Source organism: Protopterus annectens, chromosome 14.part0 (assembly GCF_019279795.1).
Source record: "Protopterus annectens isolate FY-2018-M chromosome 14.part0, PAN1.0, whole genome shotgun sequence".
Taxonomy (NCBI): Eukaryota; Metazoa; Chordata; order Ceratodontiformes; family Protopteridae; genus Protopterus; species Protopterus annectens.
Window position 1 is genome coordinate 989,294,831 of NC_056748.1, and position 16,282 is coordinate 989,311,112.

A 16,282-nucleotide genomic window follows, 5' to 3' on the forward strand; every position below is an offset into this window, starting at 1 on the left:
TCCTCTTGCACTTTCTCTTGCTAGGGGGCTCCCCTGCCAATTCAGGAGAGGCCTCGGAAAAGGATGAGATCCCCACAGGGGATTCTTGAGGAGCTGGCTCTCTGCGGTCTGGGATGAGGGAGTGAGCAGACATAACCTGAGGCACCGAAGAGGGAGGGACGGACGGAGCCGACTGTAGTGTTGAACCGGGTTCCAACACACTCCGCATGACCTCGAAGGCACCCCTGTCAGGCAGAGCCAAAGTTCCCCGCTCCGAAAAGCTGAAAACCTCCCTCGGCACCGACAGCGATGGCTCCGAGGCCGATGTCGGAGCCGAACTCACCAGCGCCGAAGCGCCGAGAGGGAGAGCAGGGTCGGACAAGGGTCCGATGCCACTCACCCCCTCGGAGCCGACGAGGGAAGCTCGGCGCCGAGATTCTTCTAAGGAAGAAATCAGAGCCGGCAGCGGGCCGAAGACAAATGTATCGGCTCGATGCTACCACAGTCTCGGTTCAACGCCCGGCTCCGAGCTCAAGGGAGTCGGAGGAGGAACATTTTGAGAGATAGGGTTAAGCATCGACTGCTGAGTCGGGCTCTGAAGCATTTGGGCCAGTGCCTCGGACTTAAGAAGTCGACTCACTACCCTCTGAAGGTCATGGTCAGATAGCCTCGATGATCTAGAGGAGTGAGATCTATGGCTCCGTTCAGACAGCAAGGGAGATGCTGGAGCCGAATGAACGGAGCCAAGGGACGGTGACCTGGACCTCTTCCTAGATGTTGGTTCCGATGGTCTGATCGGAGCCGACTCAGATATTTCCAATACCTCGGCTCCAGCCGGAGCCGAGGGAACCACTGAAATAGGAGTTCGAGTCTCATCGGCTCCAGCCGGAGCCGATGTTGTAGTAGACTTCGATGTCTTAGGTGTCGACTCAGTAGCTGGAGTCGAAGACCTAGAAGCCTTAGAAGGTTTGCCCGAAGAAACAGTCGGGGGACCCTCAGGCTTTAGCAAGCCCCGTAAAATGAGCTTGTTCTTTCTTTCCTGCAGGACTCTAGGGCTGAAGCCATGGCACACAGCACAAGAGTCCTGCAGGTGTAAAGGTCCCAGGCAGTACACACAAGAAGTGTGACCTTCTGTCAGAGACATTTTCTGACAGCACGAGTCACACTTCTTGAAGCCTGAGACCTTCGAATCCTTGGACATTTCAAGGAACAAGTGCAACCAAACACAACACAAACACACTGATTACACTATACACTAAAAAACAATAACTTAAATTAAATAAATTATTCTAGTTTAATAAAAGTCCCTACAGAAAAACGCACACACTCCAAGGGAATGGGAGGGCCCGAAGGCCTAAGGGAAGAACTAAAAGTTATTCTGGTAAAAAAGGATGAAGAACAAGGAGGAAGGGATACAAAACCTTTAAATTAAGGGGATACTGATTGGAAAACTAATTCTAAAGGGTTTTAATAAACTTTTTTAAAACTATTTCCTACACTAACCTGAAGCCGGTGAAGCAACACGTCTCGATAGCTGTAGCGGCAAACGAGATCTGGGGTAATACCGCCTAGCATTGTGGGATATAAGGGGAGCCTCGAGCTGGTGGAACCAGCTCTCGAGCTTTTAGAGTGGCCGAGTCGGAGCCGAGGTCGGCTCCGAACCCATCCAGCAAGAATGAAGGCGAGATAGACAACTTAACATCTCTGTTTTAGTAGCCGAGTTGCGTTAGGGACTCTTTGAAGGCTTTTTAGCTGAAGAGCTAGACAATAAAACAGTTTCGCTGTGGATATCTGGCTTGGTAGTTTTCCTGCATTGTGTTTTTTGCTCCTGTATTGTGGATGAACTCTGTTTTTTTTTTTTTCAGATCTTTAAGCTCAATGAAAATGCAGACCGTCTTTTCTTTACAGCAGTGACCACACCATTCACCCATTCTGTTGCTTCTTAATGACACCCAAGCCTTACATTTCTTTTAGTTCCTGCTCTGTTTTACTCACGAGAGCTACTGGCATTTTTCCTGGCAGTATGCATTACTGGTATAGTATGAAGTTTTATTTATATATATTTTTCTGCAAACTTCCTAAGTCTGTAAAGACGTAAGCAGAGATATTCAGGATATCTTTGTGACTGATTCTACATGTATGCCCAGGTTCAAAGTTTTTTTTTTTACTAAGCTTACAGCCAAGGAGACAATCAAGATAGTTAGCCATGTCACCCAGTATTGATGGGATACTAACAATGTCCTTCATTAAGTACTTTTACTTCTGGTATCTAGGTTAAAATTTACAATTAACCATCCAGTCACACAGATTGGTTTCATATGTTGCTTAAGAAATAGCCTGCTTGACATGTAATGGCATACTATTCCAGAAACAGGGAATATGCCAGACTTGGTATCATGCCATTCGTTGATACTAATGTGATAAGTCTCTAGAGTGAGTCTTTCTTTACCATTGGTTCTGTTTAAGTAAAGGAGTTCAAAATGTGCTGAGTCATTTATAGCATGGAAGGCTAAGTAGTTGTCTATACGACAGTGAGTACAGAACTTTTAATCTATCAAGAGACCTGAAATCATTTTGGTGAGGAAACCCTGAGGACTCCAGAGATGGTTTAGGTGCTTATGGAGGTACCTGTCAAAGGGGAGCACTCTATTCAATGACTGACCTAATAAAGTAGGAATAAAGTGGGACTATAATTTCTTTGGACCTTGAGGAAACATTGCAAAGGATACATTGTGCAAGGTATAAGGATTGTTTTATCCATCAAAGAGATATGGTGGCCAAAGTAGAGTCTGCACACCATGCATTTCTTTGGTCTAGACCTTGCTGCTGAATTTGAGTACCAGAATGGAATGTGGTAACTGCACCAGTTTGCAATTATCACCAAATCTGGCTAGTTGCACTTCATTGATATCAGTTTTCATCTCAGAGAACTGTAAACAGCTGTAAATCAACAGACTTTTAACAAAAGTTTATAAGCTGAACTCATCTTAGATGAATATGCACAGCAATCTAGCTCACAGCTTTTACTCTTCTGAAGTACAATGAAGAATTTGATAATGCCCAAGGGAGGACTTAAGGTCAAACAGCTGCACCCTGGACCGAAAGTGCTAATCAGATAGGGGAAAAAAATAAGGAATCTTCTGTGCAGTTCTCAGATAAATGCAACAAGCACCCATTGTGCATCCATAGTGTCTACTAGCATCCCCATCTAGTGATTCTCCAGTAACAGTGCCATTACTGCCTGAAGCATGAAGATACAAAATGTTATTCCAAGTGATATAATTACTGAATTTGCTGAAGTCCATAATGGGTGAATGCCTATACAATTTACTGGTAAAAGGAAGAGGTTGAAATGTGGAAGGAAAATGTCTTCCCTTGTTCTCCTGGTCAGTCTTATGAGGACTCCTTGGCACTGACAGAGTGGAACTCAGCTATCAATTCCTCTGAAACAAACTGAGCTGGCAAAGGAGATGGAAGGGATGCCCTCAATGATCTCTATGACATTATCTTTGTGGAAGGAACTCAAGATACAGCAATCTCCTGTAATAGAGACAATTTTAGAAAAGTTTTTTCCATCATGGGTGTGTTACAAAAGGTAGCTAAATGTGTGTGTGTGTGTGTGTGTGTGTGTGTGTGTGTGTGGAGGGTAGGGGCTGGACAGACAAACCTTCTGGGGAACTGGCAGAAAGACCCAGATTCACAGATCTGGGTTCACCACCTCAGCTGATGTCCTAGCATCTTGTGAAAAGCTGAAGTGGCATTAAGAGGAGGATTAGGGAAATGCATGCCCTCTATGGAGGCATTGTTTTTTTTTACCCTTGCTATATGCCATCAAAGATCTCCTTAATATTTTTCAATGACAGTCTCATTAATGAAATAGATGTCTAGGACCTTTTGCTTCGGTTTCTTATGGAAAGAAAAAAAAAGTCAGCAAGAATGTCCTTTGCAGACACTATAGGGATATACCATGGCTATATGGCACTAAAATTACAATGCGTCACATGAATATCCACTGTAAAGCCTGTGTGCAGCAATGTTTCAGTAGCTGTTTTCTTCAGAGCTTCAGAAAAGGAGGTCACTTACTATGAATATACACATGAAAGTGGACCACATGAAAAATGTAGTTAAGGGACCTCAAACCTACAGTGGCCGAGGAATAAAATTCTTACCACAGTTATCCAAGGTGTTAGATTCACTATGCAGTGGAAGGGTAGCTAGATGTTTTTGCCCTTACGATCTATGCTAGGTAGGGGAGACAAAGGATTTTGCCTAATCGTGTCCTTTCCAGAAAGTAAAACTCCAGTTGGGTTAGTAAAGCTTGTCGGTCTTCTTTCAGTTAAAAGGTTTAACTTCACATGGTGCCACGTCTTCAACAGAGCAAACTTAGTGACAGGTCCAAGGAGAAGGACTCACCTAAGCTTCAGCCTCAGTCTGCCCAAAGTAAGCACTGAGATGGCTCTTGTCAGATAGGCAGTGGAAGGAAGTCTACCCAGAGTTAACTACATTATCTTCAAATACTTCAAAAATTGGACGGCTTTGAGGAAAATTAGTGGAGGAGGGGGAGCCATTATCTTTATCCATCTCTGAATCCTCAACTCTAAGATTCTGTAATGACATACGACTCAAAAGGAAGTGGGGAAAGCTATTTGCATCCTAACTAATGAATTCCTGTGACATTCAAAGAAAACAGCAGCATGGCTAATGAAAGAAGATGGACACTCAATGGAAACCAGAAACAGTACAGGCCTGGTGTGGTGTGGTTAAGGTATGCACCTGACAGCTAAGTGAGACCAGAATTAGATTTTGTGCTGGGCCCCTTAATGCTGTGAGTTGAGTGTTGTAGTGTACCGTCTTTGACCCATTCAGTCATCCACTACAGGTGCTAAACAAGTGTAGGTGTGGCTTGGGGAAAATGAGGGCCTGAATGAGGGTGCAGGAATCACGGAATGTGATTCAATTTAATTTAAGGAATGTTCTGAACCTCTGTCAACAATCAGACTATTTTATGAAGGTAGACACAGAGGACTCCAAGAGATAAGAACCAGAACCAGCAAACAGAATCATAGGCTCTGCTTCATACTGAAGAGATGGGCCCTCCAGAGAATCTGTGAATGAAGGAAATTGGATATCTGGGATTCATTGCCTGTTAGTGCCCCTGTTTTTATTTCTGGCATGCTCAATGAAAAGAAAATGGAAGCTGACTTCTTACTAAAAAGTGACTATCCAAGGTAAAGAGTAGTGGCCAATGCAGTAGGGATGGAAAGATGATGACCCAGGAGTAGAAGCATTAGGCTTAGTCTTCAGGTCCCTTATCCTGTGCTTTTCTGGATCACCTCTTTCTACGTGGGTCTGTTTCTTGAGTCGACTATTAGTAAGAACATGGCTTCGTTCACAGACACCATCTAGATACAAGATAATGTATTATCAATGGCAAAACTGTCAATTTCATACTAGAGCTACAGGAAGAAAAAAAAATTCCGTTACAGAATGTTAAAAATGGATCAAAGTTATGGAAGCACTGGTGGCTGTCATGGTGCACATGCCATCTAACCTGGGTGATGTTAATATGAGCTTGCAAGCATGAGAGTTCAGAAATCTGAAGAGCTGCTTGAGAAGGTATGGGAAGGCTGTACCAAATGCATACTCACTACACAAGGCCCTTTAAAGTAACTTTTCTTTCCTTTCTAAAATAAATAGTTTCTGCACAGCTGATTATATGAAAATGAAGATGGAGGAAGGAACTGTCTTAAATATGGGTCAAAGCTGTCCCAGGTAACAATGTACAACTTAGTGATGAAAGGTTTCTAATCTACTAGTAGCCTTAAAACTAAAGAAACGAATATGTGAATTCTTCCACAGTCTGTTCCATATCTTGGTGTCTACATACAAAAGCTCAAGTTGTCATTAATTTAACTGAGGCCACCTCTCTTCAGCAGCATGCTGATTTTCCCCCCAAAGGGTCCTAGGAGTAGTGTGGAATTTTCCTTTCCTTAATTTTATTTCAGTATAGAATCCACCATAACAACTCAAAAGGTGCCTAGTGAAACTCAGAACATCAAAATTAATAAATAAATAAATAAATAAATAACAAGCCTGAACTATGTGGCAGTACACGGTTTAACAGTAAAAACGGCCATCGTGAAAAACCACTGGAATTTCAGCCAACTGAGAACATGTCTGTAAGCAACGTCACTCAATGGCTACATCCAAAAAAATCACTCTATTTAGTGACTGGTTAGGCAGTCCAAACAAGGCCGCTGAGTCAAAGCACTTGGATGTAGATACAGGCAAAATGGAGGCGGTGGGGTTGGGCCAGGCATATTCAGCAAACATGTGCTATTGGTAGGATACAATGCTCTAAAGTGCAACTGTTTCAAGAAGGATTACTTCTCCTATGAACAAGGAAAGAAAGGGGCAAAATAAATCTTCACAACAGCCTACTTGATATTTAGGAAGAGGAGACTTCTATACATGTACACCACATTAAGGAGGAGGAGACCTCCACTAGCCGGCCATTGTTCACAAGTGGGAAGCAGGCACAATCTCTGAAGTCCTGCAGCATATGCCAAATCAATATAATCTACACAGCTGCCTGGAAAGATCGGGAAGAGAAAAAAGTAATGTCATAAGGAAAACCTTCCGTACTCTTCAAGACAAGCCATTCAAGGAGTCAAAACTAATCCTATGGTAGCTGTTTGAGGACAATGACTGTATGATCATTATCACAAAATAGTAGAACCTTACAGATCTGACACTATCAGACGTATTAATGATGGGTGGAACATTTCCCACATGAGGTGGTATGCCAACAGCTGTACATACACTGGTGCCACTGCAATCAAAATACATGTCCCACTGTTGTCATATTTGATGGTCTGGAAATCCCAAGCATAATACAAGTCCATGTTCACCTCCTTGGTATCCCTCACATTGGTAGAGAGCATTAAACTTTAACCTCAATATATCCTGCAGGACCTCAACACGACAACAGCAAATACTGATGGACAAGTATTTCCATCAAGGCTTTTTGTTCCACACAGCCCTGATTCTGTCAGTGGGTACAGCAGCTGTTTTCATCACTGAACTATTCAGTGCATCCCTTTTGGCTGCCAGCCTGAAATAAAAGAACTAATGGAACTCATTTTCCTGCTATGCAGGGACACTCCTACTGCTTTCCTACACCTCAGCAGGAAGAAATTGGACATATCTACACTGGTAATCAGATGGCTGAAGCAGTATGGCAATAGGCCTGGCTGTCAGAGCCATTTGAAAACTCTACATCCACTGCAATTTTGGCCCTTGTATGACCTGATTATCCGGCACCTACCATGAAAACAGACCACTGCTGATGGCTAGCACCAACTCCTGCAGCTCATTTTGCATGGCTATGTGTTTGCCTTCTCAGAACTACTTGCAGTCATCCATGGAGAACAGGACCACACTGACATGATGAAAGAGAAGTTTTACCAGGGTTTGTCACCCTCACTGAAGCACCTCAAGAAGAAAGAAGGTGGAACAGTTTCAGAGGGTGGACTCAAAGAAGGAACAAGTATGCCACATATGACTACATCAAACCTGTCAGTCACCATCTTTGACAGTAGGATATCCTTTTCTGCCAGCCCTGTGTGGCACTTCCTTGAATACTGATGGAATTCCCTAACTTGTGCATGAAACCTATGTTTGCTTGCTTCTAACTTGGTTTAGGGGCTCGCATCTCAGTGTTCACTCACAGGTTTATCTGCTGGTTTGCAGCTTGGCCTTCACATAGACATGTTATGGTTGATCTGCAGCTTGTGCTCCACACATTAATTTCCCGGATGGTTTGGAGCCTGGCCTTCACAATGGAATATGTTAATACTTAGCAGCTTGAGCTTCACTTATGAATTTATTGGATTCACCTTGTGTTGAAAATGAAGCATTTTCTCTATTTTGGGGGGATACTTAATGTCTCCGTAGTCATCAGGTAAGTCTGCTTTTTCATATTCCAATGTTAGCATGGTACATTCTCTGCCAGGTAAGACTATCCCCTTTGGTATATTGCCATTTAGCCCTGCTGCATAACACGTATCTTCCTAATATGCTGTTTTGGTTCAAGCTGCGTGGTCTTGCTAGTGGGTTTTGTGCAGTGATGCTATGTTCACTACTCAAACAATTTAGCATGTGCCAGTTTACATTTGTTTCTGACATCTGCACATTAACATGTTATTTCTACTTCACCTTATTTGTAATTTTGAACAGCTGTAGTTGAGATTTTGGGATTCATCCACGTTCCTTATGTGCAACCATCGGGTACTTGTTTGGGTATGATTTCTGTGGCCCATTAAAAAGTGCCATTCTGCTGAAGAACCCATGAAGCTATACTTCTTTCAAGCCTCAACTGTAACTATCAACAGATGTTTAACTCCTATGAAATCCACCCAGAACTCTCCTTTAATAATGATAGTAATACCAATAATAATAATAACAATAATAATAATAATAATAAATATAGCGGATGCATATTTTTTTACACTGTCAAATCATTCTCAGGCAGAAAAGGAAATATATGAGGGTTCAGTATGCAGCAGGAGGCTCTACATGAAATGCAAGATGTTAAAATTAGACAAGTTCCATGGAGAGATCATCTTTGGAGGGATCCATCGGGTGGGGTGGGATGAGATTATTCCCCAGGGTAGTAAACTAAGGAGTGCTCACCACCCTTGTCTGCTAAAATGTCAGCAATCCTACCATAAATGCATAGAGTGGGAGAAGAGCTAATACAAGACAGTTGACTGACACAATTTTGATATTCCCTGGTGGTTCAGGACATTATTCAGTGGATGCTTTTCCACACTGGGGTCAAAAGTTAATTTACAATAACATCTCATACTAGAATGAGTGCTCTACAGACACACATGCCCCTTCCCATGCTAATATTCTTTATGTTATTTCTTTATAAAAGTTTGCAAATGTATCAGACGTAAGGCAACTGATAACTACAAAAATGAACATAGGTAAATCAAGGAAATAGAACATGCTATATAATGTTCAGACAACACCTAAAGAAATAATTCTGAGTTCAGCAATACATTTACCAATGCCCCTACAATAACAAATTGACCCATGAGCTGCAAGTAAATCCAGTGCAATTACCCAAGAGTTAAGTATAATCCAAAGACAGTATGAACAAAACAGCACAAGGGTATACACTATCTTAATCTGCATTTCTGATGTAAAGCCAATATTCCATACCTGCATGCAGTTAGTAAACATAACACAGACAGACATCAGCTTGGAGAAAATCTTCAGCAGTTCAGGGTTTGTCAACATGCAGTCCTTCAGGCAGTTGTCAAGAAAACTAGTATGATGGCATAACATATCATCTATATTCAATGCCTAACAAAAGGAAAGAAATAGAGCATTAGACATAAAATGAATGCAATATGCAGATTTTGTATTGGTTACGCCACACTGAAGAACCATTGCCCTAAAACAGAACAACTAAATGTCATTTGAAAATGTTCACTTAACACAAGGACTTCACTGCACTGTGACACTACTTTATAATTCATGCTCTTTTGAAAACATCATTAATTACATCATGGGCATGTACCATTTAAATATATATTTCATCATTTAGTTTCACTGAATTGTACTTCAAAATGACATCTCTGCATAGAACTAATGTTGTGGTTTTAGATTTAACATAATAAGATACTGCCAAGAGAATAACAACCCAATTTATTAGTTTTGCACTAATAAAAAATAAATTGTTAAATATTCCCAACTATACATTTGACTCTATTTCCCAAATCCATCAAATTAGCCTCAGAATGCAATCTACAACAATGAGTAAAGTAAATTTGGTCAGTTAAGCTATAAAGTGGCATGATTCACTATAAGCTGAGTATGCAATTAAACTATAGTCCAGTTTAGATAATAAAAAAACAAAACTATCAAACCAGCAACAACAAATGTGAAACTGGCTATTTCTAATAAATATCTATACTCAGTTTTCCAAAATGCTGATCTATGTTTAAGCATGAGTTGATCATCACTCCCCAAAAAAGAAACTCAAAATGACCATTTGCCAAGTATCAGATCCAAGAAGACAGTCTGCTTCTTGGGTGGATCTTAAAAAACAAAAAGTGACAGCTTGAGCTTTTACCATTTACTTTTGTATTATGGCCACCGGCCTACTCATGCATAACAGAAATATCCTACTGTAACTTTAATATGGTGGAATCAGCTTTATCTTTGGTGCAGAAAAAAATAATACCATCAGCATAAATAAAAGACATACACATTATTAACATGAGGGAGTCAACTTTATCTCCTCTGTACAAGAGCAAGGTAATATAATATGAACATTAACACAATCAGGATATACTGCTTGATACTTCAAATTGACCATCACTACACTACAGTAAACAATCCTGTGCCCATTATGAATCTATAAGGAATGTTAATCCTCTGCATAAGCCGGTATGTACAGAACTCCATTCAGTTCTGTAATATTCCTCCTTTGAGTCAAATACAACCAAACCAAACAATGTGGCATCTCCTGCCCCCAACTTTTATAATTAATGTATGCATAATATAATCATATTCGACTAAGTTAAAGGTTTTTGACAAATTAATACACAAGGCCAAGCCAGCTTTGGATTCCACAAAAGCCTTGCAAGCAATTCAAAAAGGTGAAATGTGATAAAATACAAAGAAGTGGAACATCCATTAAGTAATACCTTCTAAAAGTAGTCTAAAACATTTCTGCTCTTTAAATAACCCTACAGTTGATCAGCAAGTACTTTTCAAGTATCTTGGAAGAAGGATTTAACAGAGCTCTAAGTGTGCAATTGTTTATGTCTATATATCACTCTTCCAGAAAACTGTACTATAGGAATCAGTGCCCAATCCTATAAAAAATTAATCTCCAAAACAGAAGAATTAAAAACGTGAGTGAGTTGCTAAACTAACATATCAAGGCCTAAGATAAGGAACCTGACACTGATGTCAGCCAAAATTGAATGAGTGAGAGAATTACTGATAATAACTGATTTGTAGACTTGTTTGTCTTAATGAGAAGCTAAAATTATGTGACGGATAACCTCTTTGTATCAAGCATGCCTTATCAAGCTCTCTAAGAGAAGTAAAACATTTATTAAATGAAATTGCCATTACTGTCCTCAAAGTTATTGTATTTACTTAACTAGCTCTTATACTATTTGTGTTATGTTAAAAACATTCCCCTTTCCCATCATTTTGTTAAGGACTTTCCAGCCTTCTATGCCTAAAGAAGTTTATTCTTCTCCTTGTAGTCATTTTGCAGTACCTGATTTACACATTCACTGCAATTCTCATGTGATTTGCTTTTAGATTCTACCCAAGGAAATAACACTCCTTTTTATGTTATATTATTCAATAAAGCCAATTTTCATATCTTTATTAATTAGTTTATTAAATATAGCTAAATGTTCTTCAATTGATTTAATGTGATAAATTCCATACCTCTTTCTAATTTTCAACTATTTACCTGCCATCTCAGTTTTTTTTAAATTACAGAGCTTAACAGTTTGTGATATTTTCGGTTTAGCAAAAGACATTTCTAGTAAGACAGCCAAGTGATTACTAATGATATCACACAGAACATCACATTTAGACATACAAAAGTTTTAAACGATCTGTATACACCCAATTAAAAATTAACAACCAAAATTATCATATGCGACTGGTTCAGTTACCCATGGTTTCAAAAGACTTGTGTGCCTGCAAATCAAATGTAACAACTACAAAATTGTGGGAATCAAAACAATCAAATTGAATTATTCAACAGATTACGCAGTTTGATTAAAAAAAAAAAAAAAAAAAAAAACTACTAAAAATGTGTTTGATGGGGGGAGGCGCAAACAGGCCCATAACACATCCTCAACCCCTTTTCCCATTTTGCACGTGGGTTCGGGGTGTCACTTCAACAGTGATAATCAGCATGAGCCAAGGTTTGCGCCACTGGGTGGCTAGCCCTGCCTTGGTAGTTTCCCTTCTTATACTTTAGACAAACTACTATACACGGTAGTCATTTTCAATCAGCAAAGACTTTTATTATTAAAAAACTCGAGTAAACTTGAAAGTCAGAAAACTAAATGGTCGGAAAAAACAATATAATTAACTATATTCATACTGGCTGCTATCACTATACCTTAATGGATTTGGTACCAACAAAGAACGAAAAAACAGGAGGTAAAGCAGGCAAAGTAGCACCCAAACTTTAAATCCAATAAGTGGTGAATGCAGTAGTTAAACGCAGCTTTATTCAAATTCAAGTAGCGTTTTCGCAGTTGCAGCTTCTTCAGAACAAACATAGAAGTAAAAAGTAGTGCCAAAATTTAAAAAGGAAATCATAGGTGTGGCAAGAACATCACTTCCTCTGATGCGTTAATACTTTAAATTCACAAACGCTAAAGTAAAACCTGGTATTTGCATCAACATGGAACAAATTAGGTGTGTCACTGATTTATAAAAACTGTCACATCACTGATGTTAATAAAATGATAAAATCTACCTCAATAATACTAATAAAATATACAAATATATTCTAACTTACAACTATTGGAAAATAGCTTTTTTATATAAAAACTTGAAATTCTTGAAACATGTATCACTAAAAAATGAACTTAACTGATGAGAAAGTATTAGTGTTGATAACACCAATACTATAAAAGTAACTATCTCATGTAACTTTTTAACTTTAGAATCACTGCAATGTTGCAGTTCTCGTTCAAACCTGGGTCACTAAATGCATCAAGCCTTATTTGCCATTCTAATTCTCTAAATTCCAGCATCAATGTGAGTGGACCACCTCTGATGCTGGGGGGTAGGTGGTCAATGGCCATAAAATGAAATTTGTGGCCAAGATTTCGGGAAATATGTTTAGATAAAGCACTATCCATTTTGCCAGTTCTAATTGCATAATTGTGCTGGTAAATCCGTTCACGGAATTTCCGGTCGGTTTTTCCTATATAGAATTCGGAACAACTGTCACAAAAGGCTGCATACACTACCGATCTTGTCTCACAATTGATTTTATGGTGAATTGTGAATCTTTTACCTCTAATAGTGAATGTTTCCCCTGTTTTTATTAGTCCACACCAGTTACATGAACCACAAATAAAGGAACCCTTTTGCCTAGTAAAAGAATTTGCAGAATGATTCCTTTGTAAAATTTCTTTTATGTTAGTACCTCTTCTATAGACTACTCTTGGACGAGCCCCTAACTTATTTGATAAAAAAGAGTCACTATTGATGAGGTACCAGTTCTTACAAATTGAAGACCAGATCAGTTTAGACTCCATGTTAAAGGTAGAGATGAAGCTAGTTGGAAATTTCTTCCCCCTGTAATTCATCATTTTATGTTCTGAAATGTTGTAGATTTCTATCTCATTCCCACCTTCTCCATCATCAGGTAACATATTAAATACGTTCATTTGCATATTTTCATCCAAAAGTGGCTTGTAAAAGCCTGTAGATCTTTTAAGATCAACTTCTTCGATAATAGTATCAACAAGGGCTACTGGGTACCCTCTATTTGTAAATAAATCTCTCAAAAAATTACATTCCTTTTGAAAGGCAATGTATGTGCTACACATATGAGATAGTTACTTTTATAGTATTGGTGTTATCAACACTAATACTTTCTCATCAGTTAAGTTCATTTTTTAGTGATACATGTTTCAAGAATTTCAAGTTTTTATATAAAAAAGCTATTTTCCAATAGTTGTAAGTTAGAATATATTTGTATATTTTATTAGTATTATTGAAGTAGATTTTATCATTTTATTAACATCAGTGATGTGACAATTTTTATAAATCAGTGACGCACCTAATTTGTTCCATGTTAATGCAAATACCAGGTTTTACTTTAGCGTTTGTGAATTTAAAGTATTAGCGCATCAGAGGAAGTGATGTTCTTGCCACACCTATGATTTCCTTTTTAAATTTTGGCGCTACTTTTTACTTCTATGTTTGTTCTGAAGAAGCTGCAACTGTTTTAGCAGCGAAAACGCTACTTGAATTTGAATAAAGCTGCGTTTAACTACTGCGTTCACCACTTATTGGATTTAAAGTTTGGGTGCTACTTTGCCTGCTTTACCTCCTGTTTTTTCGTTCTTTGTTGGTTGGATTAATTTCACCGGTTTGCATTAATGGATTTGGTAAACATTTGTGAATGGATGCCTTCATGCAAACCAGTTAAAATTGCAAAATCGGTACTTTGGTAAACATTTGTGAATGGATGCCTTCATGCAAACCAGTTAAAATTGCAAAATCGGTACTGCTTACTGTTTGACTCTGAGCCTCAAGACCAAGGTCGCTGAAATCAAGCCTGGAAACTGAAAAGTAAGGGCTCTTACATAAATAACCAAAATGGAGTAAGTAAATTATCTGCTGCTCTGAATAAAATTATTTGCGTCTTTCAATAACAAAGAAATATTTGTTAGGATTCATGTAGGGAATAGGGAAGCTCATCTGCAGGTGGCTTAAGCCTGCTTACATCATCTCTATGATTAAAATCCCACAGACCACTTAACCCAAGGTAAGACAGCAACTTTTCTTTATATTCCACTTCAGGGCTGACTTGTTTCAGGAGATTAATTAAATTATGAAAACCACTCCACTACAGACCCAATTTACTGAAGGAAGCCTGAACTCAATAATCATTATAATAAAAGCTGAAAGTTCTGCAAAGGGATTTACCTGTTATTACCAATTATATTATGAGTCCCCCTCCTTTAGCTCTGTCTCATGAAGGGAGTAAGGAATGGCAGAGGCAAAATAAAGGCTGTGTGTGCTAGTTGTTAAAATGAAGGAGGAACTAAAACTTATAATGTGAGAGTGTTCAATCTCGCCTTTGTTCTTACACATGGGTTCGGAGCCGATCCTCGGCTCCGTGCCGGCCGACTGCAAGCTCTGCATCGAGAAGAAGCTCGAGGACATCTAATACCCACAATCCCCCTCTGCCTTTACCCCAGATCTAGTTTGCCGCTGCTGCATTCGCATCGCTGGAGGCTAGCTCGAGGGTTTTCAGATAAGATTTAACTTTCTTTTTGTTAAATTTTCAAGAGAATTTGTTCAAAAACACTAGTTATTGTATTTAGTATATGGTGTGTGTGTAGAAAGAGAATTTCTCGGTACCGTTAACTTAGTTTAACTTATTTTAACTGGTATAGAGTTTTTCGGGGCCTACCACCCCTACTTGGATTGACAAACGGACTGACATTTATACCGGATTTGACCCTTTTTTTCTCTGGATTGACTGTTACTGGACTTGACTTTTTTCTCTTTCTTCAAAATGTCTGAGAAAATGAAATCTGGATTCAAACGTTGCCAGTGTGGCCAAAAGATGTCGGTCACGGACAACCACAGTTCCTGTGTCTACTGCCTTGGCCCTCTCCACTTACAAGAGGACTGTTCTATTTGTCACTCTTTTAGTGGGAGGGTCATGACAGATAGGCGCAGGAAACTGATGGACAGAGGTTTGTTGAAACCCTCTTTCCAGGAGGCTCTGGATGCTTCAGACCAGGCATCCAAATCCTCGAAGGAATCGAAGACGTCGGAGCCCAAGTCATCGGCTCCGAGCTCTTCGGGTAAAGTTAGATCACCGGTTCCACAGACTTCGGGGCCGAGTGTTCAACTGTTGGCAGTTTCAGAGCCTCGAGTCTTGGAACCGGTGACGGAGCTCCCACCACCGACTCTGTTGAGGTCGGCTCCGTCTTCCATCCCTTCGACTCGTTCTTCCAGGCCCCTTTCCGACACCGATGTGGACCGTGTGGTGCAGAAATTGATGGAGCATACGGCCCTATCCAAGCTTATCTCGGTCTCCTCTCAGTTGATGTCGAGACTGGAAGCCCTGCCACTATCTCCATCTGTTCCTCCTCCGAGACCTATCCAGTCTTCGGAGCCGGAAGAAGCTGAACTGATGATTGTGGAGCCCTCGGTGCCAGAACCGTCCTTTTCTCGGTCGGCACCGTTCACCTCGACTCCATCTGATCCGGTACTGGAGTCTCGGGGCCGAAGATCCATCCTTGGTTCCGGGACCGAGAGTCGGACCGATGTTTCGGTTCCGACGCTCCCTCTCGGAGCCTCGGCGCTGATCGACTCGGTTCCGTCCTCGGGGTCGGTGCCTTCGGTTCCTGTTTCGGGGATTCTTCCCATTTCTTCGGAACCGGGAGATACCTCGACTCGGGACCCGGGGGCCTTCGACCTCATGAGGAAGGTGTTGTCTACCCAGACAACCACATCAGCAGGAACAGCTTCTCCTCCCCACAAAGGT

The 16,282-nt window shown here is 40.2% G+C and overlaps 1 protein-coding gene across 2 annotated transcripts in view; it reads right to left on the reverse strand.

Moving 5' to 3' along the window:
- The window catches only part of TUBGCP2 (tubulin gamma complex associated protein 2), a 1,158,397-nt gene that overhangs the window by 305,620 nt on the left and 836,495 nt on the right, over positions 1-16,282 (reverse strand). For both annotated transcript variants that reach the window (XM_044056780.1, XM_044056781.1), the window contains exon 15: positions 9,211-9,354. In XM_044056780.1, the coding sequence (XP_043912715.1) occupies positions 9,211-9,354 (144 nt within the window). The remainder of the gene's footprint in view (positions 1-9,210; positions 9,355-16,282) is intronic.